General features: G+C 42.6%; 2 protein-coding genes across 2 annotated transcripts; both read right to left on the bottom strand.

Moving 5' to 3' along the window:
- Positions 1-34: 34 nt before the first annotated feature.
- Positions 35-3682, bottom strand: LOC108897942 (uncharacterized). Its single transcript, XM_051078342.1, has 14 exons — positions 3452-3682; positions 3060-3259; positions 2849-2961; positions 2579-2685; positions 2261-2437; positions 1920-2128; positions 1719-1813; positions 1598-1623; positions 1413-1434; positions 1292-1319; positions 1107-1191; positions 828-974; positions 531-742; positions 35-428 (listed from the first exon to the last, which is right to left on the bottom strand). The coding sequence occupies exons 2-14, from the start codon at positions 3221-3223 to the stop codon at positions 293-295; spliced, it is 1521 nt and encodes a 506-aa protein (XP_050934299.1). The 5' UTR covers positions 3224-3259; positions 3452-3682; the 3' UTR covers positions 35-292.
- A 46-nt stretch (positions 3683-3728) lies between these two features.
- Positions 3729-10355, bottom strand: LOC108897941 (uncharacterized). The gene is made up of 25 exons (XM_051078341.1): positions 10262-10355; positions 9914-10032; positions 9491-9667; positions 8945-9358; positions 8643-8664; positions 8522-8549; positions 8337-8421; positions 8057-8203; positions 7760-7971; positions 7554-7657; positions 7342-7460; positions 7067-7234; positions 6675-6874; positions 6464-6576; positions 6194-6300; positions 5876-6052; positions 5535-5743; positions 5330-5428; positions 5213-5225; positions 5028-5049; positions 4907-4934; positions 4722-4806; positions 4442-4588; positions 4145-4356; positions 3729-4042 (listed from the first exon to the last, which is right to left on the bottom strand). Exons 1-25 carry the CDS (start codon positions 10353-10355, stop codon positions 3907-3909), a joined length of 3237 nt encoding a protein of 1078 aa, XP_050934298.1. The 3' UTR covers positions 3729-3906.
- Between the last annotated feature and the right edge of the window lie 4180 nt (positions 10356-14535).

Here is a 14535-nt window from a genome sequence, read left to right as displayed (position 1 = left end):
TCCGCCTGCCAAAGGAAATCAATATGACATCAAACAGCAGTGATTGCAAAACCATGGCTAAGAGGTTCCAGTTTGGGAGGGGAAGAATATTACAACTGCAGTTGCCACTCACACTTGAAAAGTTGGGATTGAGGGCTTGCAAATCGCGGAGTGTTGCAAAACCAGAGTAGGCGCCAAAGTTTGCCTCCAGCCACTGTTTACTGCCTCTGACGGATGAGACACAGCCAGGATCTGCAAAGACGATAGAAACAAAGGCGTTGGCAAGGTACTACCACTACATACCACCGAGACTTTACCAAATTGAGCTTGAGCTCCTGCCTTTACCTGATGAGTCATTTCTTGAGAGGAATGGTTTGATGAAATAAGTCAAGACTGTTTGTTGTCTTTCTCTGTCCATGAATGGCGCCTGGCTGCTGAAGGCCTTGATGCTGAAATTTGAGAGTGTGCTTTTAACATCTCAGCAAGTAGAGAACTGCAGGTGCCCCTGCAGTCTGGTTCACAGTGGAGCAATATATCACACATTTGCTTACACAGTGCGGTAGGTATCGCAGCTGAAGTTCTTGGAGCTCAGGCAGAATAGGAAGTTGGGCGACGAAGAGGCCAAAAACGGACGGATGTTTGTCATGAACCAGCTGCTGACAAAGCTAACGCTCTGCAGCTGTGCCTGGCTGAAGCTGGCAATTCTCACCTGTCCAAGAGCCTCGAGAGCATGCGACAGGGACGGGTTGCTGTTGTTGGGGGCCTAGGATTGGAAAAGTCATTTTGGTTTTTACACAGAATCCACACAGGGAAACACAGTTTTGGTGAAATTGTGGGATTGGATTTACCATGGTGGCAAATGACTCCAGAGCCTGGTCTAGTGCAGACGAAGCTTTTTGGAAGAGAAGCGTCCACACCTCTACCGGGTATGTCGTCTGGCTCTCCAGTGAGCATTTCATCAGTGTTGCCAAGTTGTCAGCTGTGAGATGTGTGGCCTTAGAAAAAAAGCAGACAGGAAATTAAGCAGAGGCTCTCAGAGTTTACAGAGATTTGTCTCAGGATGGCAATGTAGCAAAAGCCAAATCTTCTTTCTCTGGGATTCACAGCTATTCAAAAAACAGTCCTACCGAGGAACAGGCGTGCGCAGTGATGGTAAAATTGCACAGGGCTTCAGAGGAAATGCCCATAGACACAGTTTGTTGGAGTTGTGATCTGAGGAAAAAGGAAAAAGAAAATCATTCTCAACTTGGGTAGTCCTTAGGTAACTTTACCTAGGCAAACTCTGCACTGGACAAGACTGGAATTCACCTACCCGTCGACCGCAGCACAGACGAGGTCCTCTGTGAAAAGACAATATTCCAATATCAGACATTGAACCTTCACAATGCGATTTTGTCATCACACTTGAAACGTCTGCTACTTTACAAACTTACCATCGACCAGGGTCTCCTTGCACTGCAGACAAGCAAAGCGTAAGTGTTAGTCTCGTGACAAAAGCCTCTTAGAGTATTTTGACGTGGCCTTCTTAACAAAATCAATGTGCCAAACTTGTGCCTAGTAAATTTCCATCAAATGTTGTTTTTTAATCTACGTAATACTCCCAAGGAAATGAACTCACCTTGAAGGAATCTCTAAACGAGCAATCTGTTTGAGAGAAAAATGAAATGAAGGCATGGCATCAATACAGCTATCATCATAGCAGTGGTAATTGGCTTATCTGAAAAATGATGTCAACGTACGTGCGAATGTCTCCTTGAGTGACTCTCTGCTTGATCTCACACCCCGTGAAAGCAGCAGTGGCAGGATTTTCAAACTTTGCTCGAGGCCAGTGAGTCTGAGGGAAGAAAACACACATTTTTGTGACTTGTCTGAAGCCACACTTTGACATCGTGCAAAATCCAAAGTGTCTGACTTTGGACTTGAGAAATATGATTTCGTACATGGCTGCGTAGGATGCACAACTGATGTTACTGGGGATCACCGCCAAGCTGCCAGGATGGAGGCTGGCCATCACAGTGACCAAATAGACCTGGAACCACAGCTTATAGTCTTCAGGCCCAAAGTCTTCAAATTCAGGAGCAAGGGCTGTCAAGGTCAGGTTCAAGATGATGTCTCGTACAGCTGGATTTTCCACGATGGTGATGTTTCTCTGGAGATGAAAGGATTCACGTTTCAGCTGAAGAGGACTTTTTGCCTTTCTTAACCCAGGACAAGTTTTACATGACCTGCTTGTCAAGCAACTTTGTGGGAAAATATGGCAATCTTAAGGTCAAGCATTCACCTGCTTGTTGATGTCACTGTAAGCCTGGAAAAACTGACTGAGCTGCTCAGTATCAGGGGACTCTGTCAAGCTTGTGAACACCTCTCTTACGATGTTCTCATTCTCCAAAGCGTTACTGTCTGGATCCAGGATCAGCTCAGCTTTCTGCTTTGGTGAGAGGTTTTCCACAACTGCCACCTGATGAAACCAACAGAGGATATACGCACTGCATTTCTCTTTGACATACATGGAAAAGCCACCTCTGTGTGAAGACTTTCCAGCTTCAGAGTATTGTGCTGCTCTTTTCGAGGAAGATTGGTAGTGAAATGTCTGACTTACCCCAGAGATGTTGAATACTTTGAGGTCAGAGTATTTAGCACGTGTGGAAAATGGACCCAAGTTTTTCTCAAGCCACTGGGCATCACTCTGAATTCCCTGCCTGCAAACTAAGGGCCCGTAGATGGACGTTAGCAAACATACCATTTAGCGAGCATTATTTTAGAAATGAATACACATAAAATGAGACAAGCGCCAGTTTTCCTCTCAGTGCCATTTTAGCAAATTCTCACACAAGCAACCGCATGGCGGAGTTTACTGCGTTGGCCTTACCTGGCGTGTTGATGACACTGACAGATTTTTTCAGGTAGCCCACCATTACATCTGTGATTTCTTCTTGTCCCTGCGAGGATATTGAAGGGAAAGCTTTGGCCATCCCGCTCACACTGCAAAGGGCCAGAGAAAACATTTGTACGCAGTTCCTCATTAGTCATTTTGTACTTTGGTGCGATGCAATCCTGCTTGTTTGTAAAATGTTACTTACACAACATGGTAGTTTGTGCAGTTTATATCTGAGGTAGCATTCTTGAGCATCACTGCGCTGAAACTTGGGAGCAGAGTAACCAGCTTCACGTGGAACCAAGCGAACCAGTCGTCTGTCTTGAACTTGGGGAAATGGGGAGCGATGATGCTGAAGGTCCTGTTCATTAGGTGATCTCTCACAGCAGGTTGGAAATCAGGGTCCTGTCAAATGACAACACAGGAAGACTTAAACACCACACAGTTTACATGCTGCAAGTACTCCTCACAGGAGACTAGATGGGATGTAAGTAAATGTTTGATGTGAATGAGTCCCCAACAACTGCTGTAGAGGCGTTGATCCATATCTAAAAGCCCAGGATTGTCCTTCTTGCCCCAGTGTCAAATGTAGCCTACCTTTCCATTTGCTGTCAGCTCTTCCAGGAATTCATCCACATTTTCCAGAGCATTGCCCTCCTCAAGTCGCTCAAACACGTGGTCGATTTGGTCTGTGTCATTCAAGGCCCCTGAGCTCAGTGTCAGCTGTGCCACCTGAGCAGGAGTGAGCACTGACAACGCTTCCGCCTGCCAAAGGAAATCAATATGACATCAAACAGCAGTGATTGCAAAACCATGGCTAAGAGGCTCCAGTTTGGGAGGGGAAGAATATTACAACTGCAGTTGCCACTCACACTTGAAAAGTTGGGATTGAGGGCTTGCAAATCGCGGAGTGTTGCAAAACCAGAGTAGGCGCCAAAGTTTGCCTCCAGCCACTGTTTACTGCCTCTGACGGATGAGACACAGCCAGGATCTGCAAAGACGATAGAAACAAAGGCGTTGGCAAGGTACTACCACTACATACCACCGAGACTTTACCAAATTGAGCTTGAGCTCCTGCCTTTACCTGATGAGTCATTTCTTGAGAGGAATGGTTTGATGAAATAAGTCAAGACTGTTTGTTGTCTTTCTCTGTCCATGAATGGCGCCTGGCTGCTGAAGGCCTTGATGCTGAAATTTGAGAGTGTGCTTTTAACATCTCAGCAAGTAGAGAACTGCAGGTGCCCCTGCAGTCTGGTTCACAGTGGAGCAATATATCACACATTTGCTTACACAGTGCGGTAGGTATCGCAGCTGAAGTTCTTGGAGCTCAGGCAGAATAGGAAGTTGGGCGACGAAGAGGCCAAAAACGGACGGATGTTTGTCATGAACCAGCTGCTGACAAAGCTAACGCTCTGCAGCTGTGCCTGGCTGAAGCTGGCAATTCTCACCTGTCCAAGAGCCTCGAGAGCATGCGACAGGGACGGGTTGCTGTTGTTGGGGGCCTAGGATTGGAAAAGTCATTTTGGTTTTTACACAGAATCCACACAGGGAAACACAGTTTTGGTGAAATTGTGGGATTGGATTTACCATGGTGGCAAATGACTCCAGAGCCTGGTCTAGTGCAGACGAAGCTTTTTGGAAGAGAAGCGTCCACACCTCTACCGGGTATGTCGTCTGGCTCTCCAGTGAGCATTTCATCAGTGTTGCCAAGTTGTCAGCTGTGAGATGTGTGGCCTTAGAAAAAAAAGCAGACAGGAAATTAAGCAGAGGCTCTCAGAGTTTACAGAGATTTGTCTCAGGATGGCAATGTAGCAAAAGCCAAATCTTCTTTCTCTGGGATTCACAGCTATTCAAAAAACAGTCCTACCGAGGAACAGGCGTGCGCAGTGATGGTAAAATTGCACAGGGCTTCAGAGGAAATGCCCATAGACACAGTTTGTTGGAGTTGTGATCTGAGGAAAAAGGAAAAAGAAAATCATTCTCAACTTGGGTAGTCCTTAGGTAACTTTACCTAGGCAAACTCTGCACTGGACAAGACTGGAATTCACCTACCCGTCGACCGCAGCACAGACGAGGTCCTCTGTGAAAAGACAATATTCCAATATCAGACATTGAACCTTCACAACGCGATTTTGTCATCACACTTGAAACGTCTGCTACTTTACAAACTTACCATCGACCAGGGTCTCCTTGCACTGCAGACAAGCAAAGCGTAAGTGTTAGTCTCGTGACAAAAGCCTCTTAGAGTATTTTGACGTGGCCTTCTTAACAAAATCAATGTGCCAAACTTGTGCCTAGTAAATTTCCATCAAATGTTGTTTTTTAATCTACGTAATACTCCCAAGGAAATGAACTCACCTTGAAGGAATCTCTAAACGAGCAATCTGTTTGAGAGAAAAATGAAATGAAGGCATGGCATCAATACAGCTATCATCATAGCAGTGGTAATTGGCTTATCTGAAAAATGATGTCAACGTACGTGCGAATGTCTCCTTGAGTGACTCTCTGCTTGATCTCACACCCCGTGAAAGCAGCAGTGGCAGGATTTTCAAACTTTGCTCGAGGCCAGTGAGTCTGAGGGAAGAAAACACACATTTTTGTGACTTGTCTGAAGCCACACTTTGACATCGTGCAAAATCCAAAGTGTCTGACTTTGGACTTGAGAAATATGATTTCGTACATGGCTGCGTAGGATGCACAACTGATGTTACTGGGGATCACCGCCAAGCTGCCAGGATGGAGGCTGGCCATCACAGTGACCAAATAGACCTGGAACCACAGCTTATAGTCTTCAGGCCCAAAGTCTTCAAATTCAGGAGCAAGGGCTGTCAAGGTCAGGTTCAAGATGATGTCTCGTACAGCTGGATTTTCCACGATGGTGATGTTTCTCTGGAGATGAAAGGATTCACGTTTCAGCTGAAGAGGACTTTTTGCCTTTCTTAACCCAGGACAAGTTTTACATGACCTGCTTGTCAAGCAACTTTGTGGGAAAATATGGCAATCTTAAGGTCAAGCATTCACCTGCTTGTTGATGTCACTGTAAGCCTGGAAAAACTGACTGAGCTGCTCAGTATCAGGGGACTCTGTCAAGCTTGTGAACACCTCTCTTACGATGTTCTCATTCTCCAAAGCGTTACTGTCTGGATCCAGGATCAGCTCAGCTTTCTGCTTTGGTGAGAGGTTTTCCACAACTGCCACCTGATGAAACCAACAGAGGATATACGCACTGCATTTCTCTTTGACATACATGGAAAAGCCACCTCTGTGTGAAGACTTTCCAGCTTCAGAGTATTGTGCTGCTCTTTTCGAGGAAGATTGGTAGTGAAATGTCTGACTTACCCCAGAGATGTTGAATACTTTGAGGTCAGAGTATTTAGCACGTGTGGAAAATGGACCCAAGTTTTTCTCAAGCCACTGGGCATCACTCTGAATTCCCTGCCTGCAAACTAAGGGCCCGTAGATGGACGTTAGCAAACATACCATTTAGCGAGCATTATTTTAGAAATGAATACACATAAAATGAGACAAGCGCCAGTTTTCCTCTCAGTGCCATTTTAGCAAATTCTCACACAAGCAACCGCATGGCGGAGTTTACTGCGTTGGCCTTACCTGGCGTGTTGATGACACTGACAGATTTTTTCAGGTAGCCCACCATTACATCTGTGATTTCTTCTTGTCCCTGCGAGGATATTGAAGGGAAAGCTTTGGCCATCCCGCTCACACTGCAAAGGGCCAGAGAAAACATTTGTACGCAGTTCCTCATTAGTCATTTTGTACTTTGGTGCGATGCAATCCTGCTTGTTTGTAAAATGTTACTTACACAACATGGTAGTTTGTGCAGTTTATATCTGAGGTAGCATTCTTGAGCATCACTGCGCTGAAACTTGGGAGCAGAGTAACCAGCTTCACGTGGAACCAAGCGAACCAGTCGTCTGTCTTGAACTTGGGGAAATGGGGAGCGATGATGCTGAAGGTCCTGTTCATTAGGTGATCTCTCACAGCAGGTTGGAAATCAGGGTCCTGTCAAATGACAACACAGGAAGACTTAAACACCACACAGTTTACATGCTGCAAGTACTCCTCACAGGAGACTAGATGGGATGTAAGTAAATGTTTGATGCGAATGAGTCCCCAACAACTGCTGTAGAGGCGTTGATCCATATCTAAAAGCCCAGGATTGTCCTTCTTGCCCCAGTGTCAAATGTAGCCTACCTTTCCATTTGCTGTCAGCTCTTCCAGGAATTCATCCACATTTTCCAGAGCATTGCCCTCCTCAAGTCGCTCAAACACGTGGTCGATTTGGTCTGTGTCATTCAAGGCCCCTGAGCTCAGTGTCAGCTGTGCCACCTGAGCAGGAGTGAGCACTGACAATGCTTCCGCCTGCCAAAGGAAATCAATATGACATCAAACAGCAGTGATTGCAAAACCATGGCTAAGAGGCTCCAGTTTGGGAGGGGAAGAATATTACAACTGCAGTTGCCACTCACACTTGAAAAGTTGGGATTGAGGGCTTGCAAATCGCGGAGTGTTGCAAAACCAGAGTAGGCGCCAAAGTTTGCCTCCAGCCACTGTTTACTGCCTCTGACGGATGAGACACAGCCAGGATCTGCAAAGACGATAGAAACAAAGGCGTTGGCAAGGTACTACCACTACATACCACCGAGACTTTACCAAATTGAGCTTGAGCTCCTGCCTTTACCTGATGAGTCATTTCTTGAGAGGAATGGTTTGATGAAATAAGTCAAGACTGTTTGTTGTCTTTCTCTGTCCATGAATGGCACCTGGCTGCTGAAGGCCTTGATGCTGAAATTTGAGAGTGTGCTTTTAACATCTCAGCAAGTAGAGAACTGCAGGTGCCCCTGCAGTCTGGTTCACAGTGGAGCAATATATCACACATTTGCTTACACAGTGCGGTAGGTATCGCAGCTGAAGTTCTTGGAGCTCAGGCAGAATAGGAAGTTGGGCAACGAAGAGGCCAAAAACGGACGGATGTTTGTCATGAACCAGCTGCTGACAAAGCTAACGCTCTGCAGCTGTGCCTGGCTGAAGCTGGCAATTCTCACCTGTCCAAGAGCCTCGAGAGCATGCGACAGGGACGGGTTGCTGTTGTTGGGGGCCTAGGATTGGAAAAGTCATTTTGGTTTTTACACAGAATCCACACAGGGAAACACAGTTTTGGTGAAATTGTGGGATTGGATTTACCATGGTGGCAAATGACTCCAGAGCCTGGTCTAGTGCAGACGAAGCTTTTTGGAAGAGAAGCGTCCACACCTCTACCGGGTATGTCGTCTGGCTCTCCAGTGAGCATTTCATCAGTGTTGCCAAGTTGTCAGCTGTGAGATGTGTGGCCTTAGAAAAAAAAGCAGACAGGAAATTAAGCAGAGGCTCTCAGAGTTTACAGAGATTTGTCTCAGGATGGCAATGTAGCAAAAGCCAAATCTTCTTTCTCTGGGATTCACAGCTATTCAAAAAACAGTCCTACCGAGGAACAGGCGTGCGCAGTGATGGTAAAATTGCACAGGGCTTCAGAGGAAATGCCCATAGACACAGTTTGTTGGAGTTGTGATCTGAGGAAAAAGGAAAAAGAAAATCATTCTCAACTTGGGTAGTCCTTAAGTAACTTTACCTAGGCAAACTCTGCACTGGACAAGACTGGAATTCACCTACCCGTCGACCGCAGCACAGACGAGGTCCTCTGTGAAAAGACAATATTCCAATATCAGACATTGAACCTTCACAATGCGATTTTGTCATCACACTTGAAACGTCTGCTACTTTACAAACTTACCATCGACCAGGGTCTCCTTGCACTGCAGACAAGCAAAGCGTAAGTGTTAGTCTCGTGACAAAAGCCTCTTAGAGTATTTTGACGTGGCCTTCTTAACAAAATCAATGTGCCAAACTTGTGCCTAGTAAATTTCCATCAAATGTTGTTTTTTAATCTACGTAATACTCCCAAGGAAATGAACTCACCTTGAAGGAATCTCTAAACGAGCAATCTGTTTGAGAGAAAAATGAAATGAAGGCATGGCATCAATACAGCTATCATCATAGCAGTGGTAATTGGCTTATCTGAAAAATGATGTCAACGTACGTGCGAATGTCTCCTTGAGTGACTCTCTGCTTGATCTCACACCCCGTGAAAGCAGCAGTGGCAGGATTTTCAAACTTTGCTCGAGGCCAGTGAGTCTGAGGGAAGAAAACACACATTTTTGTGACTTGTCTGAAGCCACACTTTGACATCGTGCAAAATCCAAAGTGTCTGACTTTGGACTTGAGAAATATGATTTCGTACATGGCTGCGTAGGATGCACAACTGATGTTACTGGGGATCACCGCCAAGCTGCCAGGATGGAGGCTGGCCATCACAGTGACCAAATAGACCTGGAACCACAGCTTATAGTCTTCAGGCCCAAAGTCTTCAAATTCAGGAGCAAGGGCTGTCAAGGTCAGGTTCAAGATGATGTCTCGTACAGCTGGATTTTCCACGATGGTGATGTTTCTCTGGAGATGAAAGGATTCACGTTTCAGCTGAAGAGGACTTTTTGCCTTTCTTAACCCAGGACAAGTTTTACATGACCTGCTTGTCAAGCAACTTTGTGGGAAAATATGGCAATCTTAAGGTCAAGCATTCACCTGCTTGTTGATGTCACTGTAAGTCTGGAAAAACTGACTGAGCTGCTCAGTATCAGGGGACTCTGTCAAGCTTGTGAACACCTCTCTTACGATGTTCTCATTCTCCAAAGCGTTACTGTCTGGATCCAGGATCAGCTCAGCTTTCTGCTTTGGTGAGAGGTTTTCCACAACTGCCACCTGATGAAACCAACAGAGGATATACGCACTGCATTTCTCTTTGACATACATGGAAAAGCCACCTCTGTGTGAAGACTTTCCAGCTTCAGAGTATTGTGCTGCTCTATATCTCAGGTTTCTGGTTTTGTGATCTCTCAAAATCTCTTCTTTTTACAAAATGATTTTATTTTGTTTTTGAGTGATACAGAGCCATTTTCAGAGAAATAATATATATCTTGTAATTGAATAGAATAATAAATCACTTACTGAAGAGAAATCAGGGTTAATTTTTTTCAGATCCTCAAGATGTGCAAAGACTGAAAATTTTCCAAGGTATCTCTGTAGCCATTCTGCACTTCCTCTCACATTTGTGGTGCATCCAGGTTCTATAGATTTAAAAGGGTCAACAGTTAAAAAATAAATAAATAAAAGAGAGAGAAAAACAAATTAACACCAAAAAAATACACTGTAAAAAGGTCAGCTGATATTCCTGTTTTGAATATTCTTGATCTAATTGTTCGTTTAGTTGAGTTTTTAATCATCTTAGTTTTTCCCCTCATATAACTTTTGATTCATCATCTTTAACACATTTAGCTTACATCCTTTTCTTTTTACCTGGTAAATTTTTTCTTGATAGGTAGACTTGAATGAAGTGTGTGTAAATCAGTTCTTTCTTCATCCTTTGAGAAGTCTCCACCCCATCACTCATTGCCGCAATCCTTGAAAATGTATTTCATTATTATTTTGTCTTACAACAACAAAAATGTACATCATGAGCCATCAGACAGGAATAATAAAATGCATGGATGTAAGAAGAGACGCATTTTAATTTCCCATGCACCCCTCTTGTGTCACCACACAGATTCAGCACAGCAACTCTGTGACATTTTTGTTATTTTGATTCAAGCTGACTTATTTTTCAGTTGCATCATTGCTCACCATGATGAAATCTGTGATCATGTAGACAGGCCAATCATCCTATTTACAATATGTGCAACAACTGTATGTGTAATCTCCTTCTCTGATGGATTTCACACATCTGAAACATGGCTTTGCATCAACAACTACAAAATAATACATTATAACAAAAAGAGTAAGGGCCAGATGGACTAAGGCTACGGCTAAGGCTAAGGGACAGTCTTAAAAATAATGGAAGGAGATTGACTGCTAACAGAAACTGATTGTGTTCCTCTGAACTCACTATAGTCATGCATTATACAGTATCAACTTTGTATGGAAAATTTTACACCTCTCAAGACTACTTACACATAAGGTTGAAAGGACAGAACAATGATTAAATGCAGTGGGGTATTTTATCACTTTAACAGCAAACAGGGATCTGGGTGTGTGATTTGTGTTCTGAAGTGAAGAATTTGACTCTGACCATCACTGGACACTTAACGTTTTATCAGCCATGATTGTTGATTGCCCTTAAAACCCCTCTGATATTTCACTCTTTTTAACTGTGCAGCTTGGATGCTCTCTATTGTCACAGTGACCGATGTGAGAAAATTCAGTTAAGCTGCAACAGGACTGACATAAAGGGCCCTGTGTGAGCATATGTATTTAGCACAGGTTTATCAGCAATATAGCTACATTAACAACAATTTGGTTAATTTAATTACAATATAATACTTACAATAGACTTGATCTGCATACATTACTAAAATTGAGTTGAATTCACTTACAATTCTTGGAAAGAACTGCAGCTGAAGTTCTGACTGCTCAGCTGGAGCAGGAAATTTTTGTCGACGTAGGGCAAAAAAGGAGCCATCTTTAGTGAGAACCACTGTCTGACGAATGTTGAGTCACTGTGGTTACCCACATTTAGGCTGTCCAAGATACCAAATACATCCAGAACATTGAATCCAGACTCATTGGTGCCCTGTTGTAAAACAGTTTTAAGTTATGAACACTGATAAAAGTTGCATGCATGTGTGAGAAATTTCTTTCTTTCTTTATTTTTACCAGGTCAAAGAACACTTTTAAAGTCAACTCCACAATCAGTCTGAGGTTTTGTTCCAACTCCCTGGACTTGGCTTCGGGCAGGCTTCCACTTTTTCCCCTTTTACAGGTTAGTTCCCCTGCCAGTGTGTCCACTGCAGTAGATATCTAGAAAGAATATGGGAGGGTAACTGACATATGTCAGTTTTGGTAACTGAACACAAGGGGGTGTCAGTGATCAACACTGCTTTGTGGTAATGTTGAAAAGTTACACAGTTTGGTGGGTTTATGGAACATTTTGAGTTTAGTACTAATGTGGACTCTGACAGACTTACTCTGTGACTGGCATCTCGTAGATTTACTGCTTGGCAAGTTTCCTGGTAACCATTGGTCCAATTGGTTTTGCTTTTAGAACAAAAGGGAACAAAGTGAAAGAAATTCATTCATTGAAGTAAATTATATTCCTGTTATACAGTGATGTATGAATGTGTTAGATCCAAACAGTTGGATCAGAAATGTGCATACTAACCTGTATTCAGATGTCAGTGAACCTGGCCCTACAAATATCAAAATATAAAGGATTGTTTAAGATTAACAATCTGACTATTCTCAGATTACATAATGTAACAATTAAGAATCAATTAAGTAATTGATTAAATAAAGAAAGGTTTGCCTTTACCTGATGTAGTATTTGGCTGAAATACAAAACATTAACAAAGTGTGTTTATTCAGTATGTTGTACGAGTGAGGCATATGAAATTCAGAATTACATTTAATGCTGCAATAAAACCAAACAAACTTACAACTGCAGAGACCAGTGTCGATAGACATACTGAGGAAATGAAAAGAAAATAAACATACATAATTTAAATATTCATCATGTGAACTAGCACAGCAGTGGGTGATTTTCATCTGAATTTTGGTAGGGTGCAATAAAAAAGGGGGGACACTTACCGACCCCAACAGCTAAGAGTAGCAGAACTTGCACTGAAGTTCTGGGGCCACCCATCGTGAGAACGGTGTTTGTCTCACCTTCTCATTTGTTAACTGTATCTCTGTTCGTATTGATCTTCAGATTATTTAATTGGCAGGTCAGAAGAAGAAGAATACTACGAGAAAGGAAGATAATCATAGTCAGAAGTATGTGCACCTCTTGGAAAATAAATGCAGTCCAATTAATTTAACTGTAGGTTTCAATACAAACAAAACTCTAACTTGCAAAGAAAGCCTCTTGATCTAAGTCCAAACTGCAGTATTTGTCTAATTTTCATTTGCTGTTTTATGTATCTTAGTTTTAACATTTACAGTGTAGCTAGAATATCAGTATAAAACTAAAAATGAAAGTAAGGAAATACCATGATCTATCTCCTTTGTCTATGAAAAATTTTTGAATGTATAATGATTATTATAATAATAATAATAATTGAGCTTACGCATTACTAAAGTAATATTAAGCAATTTGTTTTACAAACAATGCTAACTGCACCATCCAGACCCTATCAAGTACAGGGCATACAATGACAAAGTGTACACTGTGAAAATTATTTTTCACTCTTCATAAGTTACCTGGAATAAGTTATTTTACATAAACAATAAAAACAAAACATGAGATTGCACTGACTAATTTAAATAAGAAAGTGATTTTAGGCTAGAGATTAACATTAATACCAGAGTGAGTAAGACAGTAACATAAGCCACAGAAAGATGTACAACAGGTTGAGCTCACCTGTCTGTCTCCTTTGCTCTGTCAGTGAAAAGTGAGGATTGTAATCGGAGGTGAAGCAAGTATACATTGGGTGGAGCAATAAAAACAATAACAGCTGAACCTCAGAAATGAGTCTGAAACAAAAGCGTGATGCTCTGAATGTTCTGTAAGAAGGCAGATAATTCCATTTGGATGAAATCAGCTGTGTAAAATCTCTCACTCTGTTTTATAATTATAGTAGATGTGGAAAACAAATAACATTACACTATTACCTTTTATTATATTGTACTGAACTACAAGGTAATTCAGTACAATAAAATTCTATTTAACCTGACTTGAAAAGAAAACACAATATAGTAAAATGATGGGCTATTACTTTTAAAGATGATCATTGCTGTTGTTATTGTTAATGGAAATACAAATGTTATGTTCTATGCACTGGTCAATTGATGTCTTTAATTCTAAATGACAAAATAGGTCATTTATGCCTTTCAGAACAACCAGTATGATGAGTCATGAGAGCAATTACTTATCTGCAGTCCTCTTTGATTAAGTTTAGGCAACCATGACTCAGTTACAGAAAGACTGTGGTGATAGTTAAGGTTAGGCAAAGACTGCATCATGGTTAGAAACCAAATATGCTGGTGATGTGCTGCTTAAGGTTAAGGTACAGTCATATCTTAATTACGCCATGCTGTCTTTTCTGATACTATAACTCTAGAGTGCTGAAGACTGTAATTCTCAAATTCTACACATAGTGGCGTTTTCCTCCTTTGTCTTTTCATTAAGAAGTTTGCCCCCCATGTGCCTGTGTTCATCTTCATCATGTATGCTTTTTTGTTCATATTGACTTATTTCACCACCCCACCCCTACCCCCAGGCAGGTGGCTTTGATGCAGGGAATGCAGACCCAAAACCCTGGGAGAGGCAGTTGAGCAGGTAGTCTGTGAAAACAGAATCTGGGTGTGAAGACAGTTCTGTCACCAGTGCTTGAAGATTTATTGGAGGGGGGGGGTGAATGCTTAAGAAGTTTTTGAGTTTGGCCGATTCTCCTGATGGCGGTGGGCTAATCGGGCCGGGACTGATCGTGGATGGGCCTCCTTGCATACACTGCAGATGTGAAGAAACATGCAGCTGGGGTAAGAAGAGACATTTTCATTAAAGTTATTCCAAATCAGTGTGTTATTAAAGAGCTCCACCTTTCGTCCTCTACAGTCAGCACGGGCCAGAGGGAGGTATT

This window comes from Lates calcarifer, linkage group LG19 (genome assembly GCF_001640805.2).
Source record: "Lates calcarifer isolate ASB-BC8 linkage group LG19, TLL_Latcal_v3, whole genome shotgun sequence".
NCBI lineage: Eukaryota > Metazoa > Chordata > Actinopteri > Centropomidae > Lates > Lates calcarifer.
This window is presented reverse-complemented; position numbering and strand designations above follow the sequence as displayed.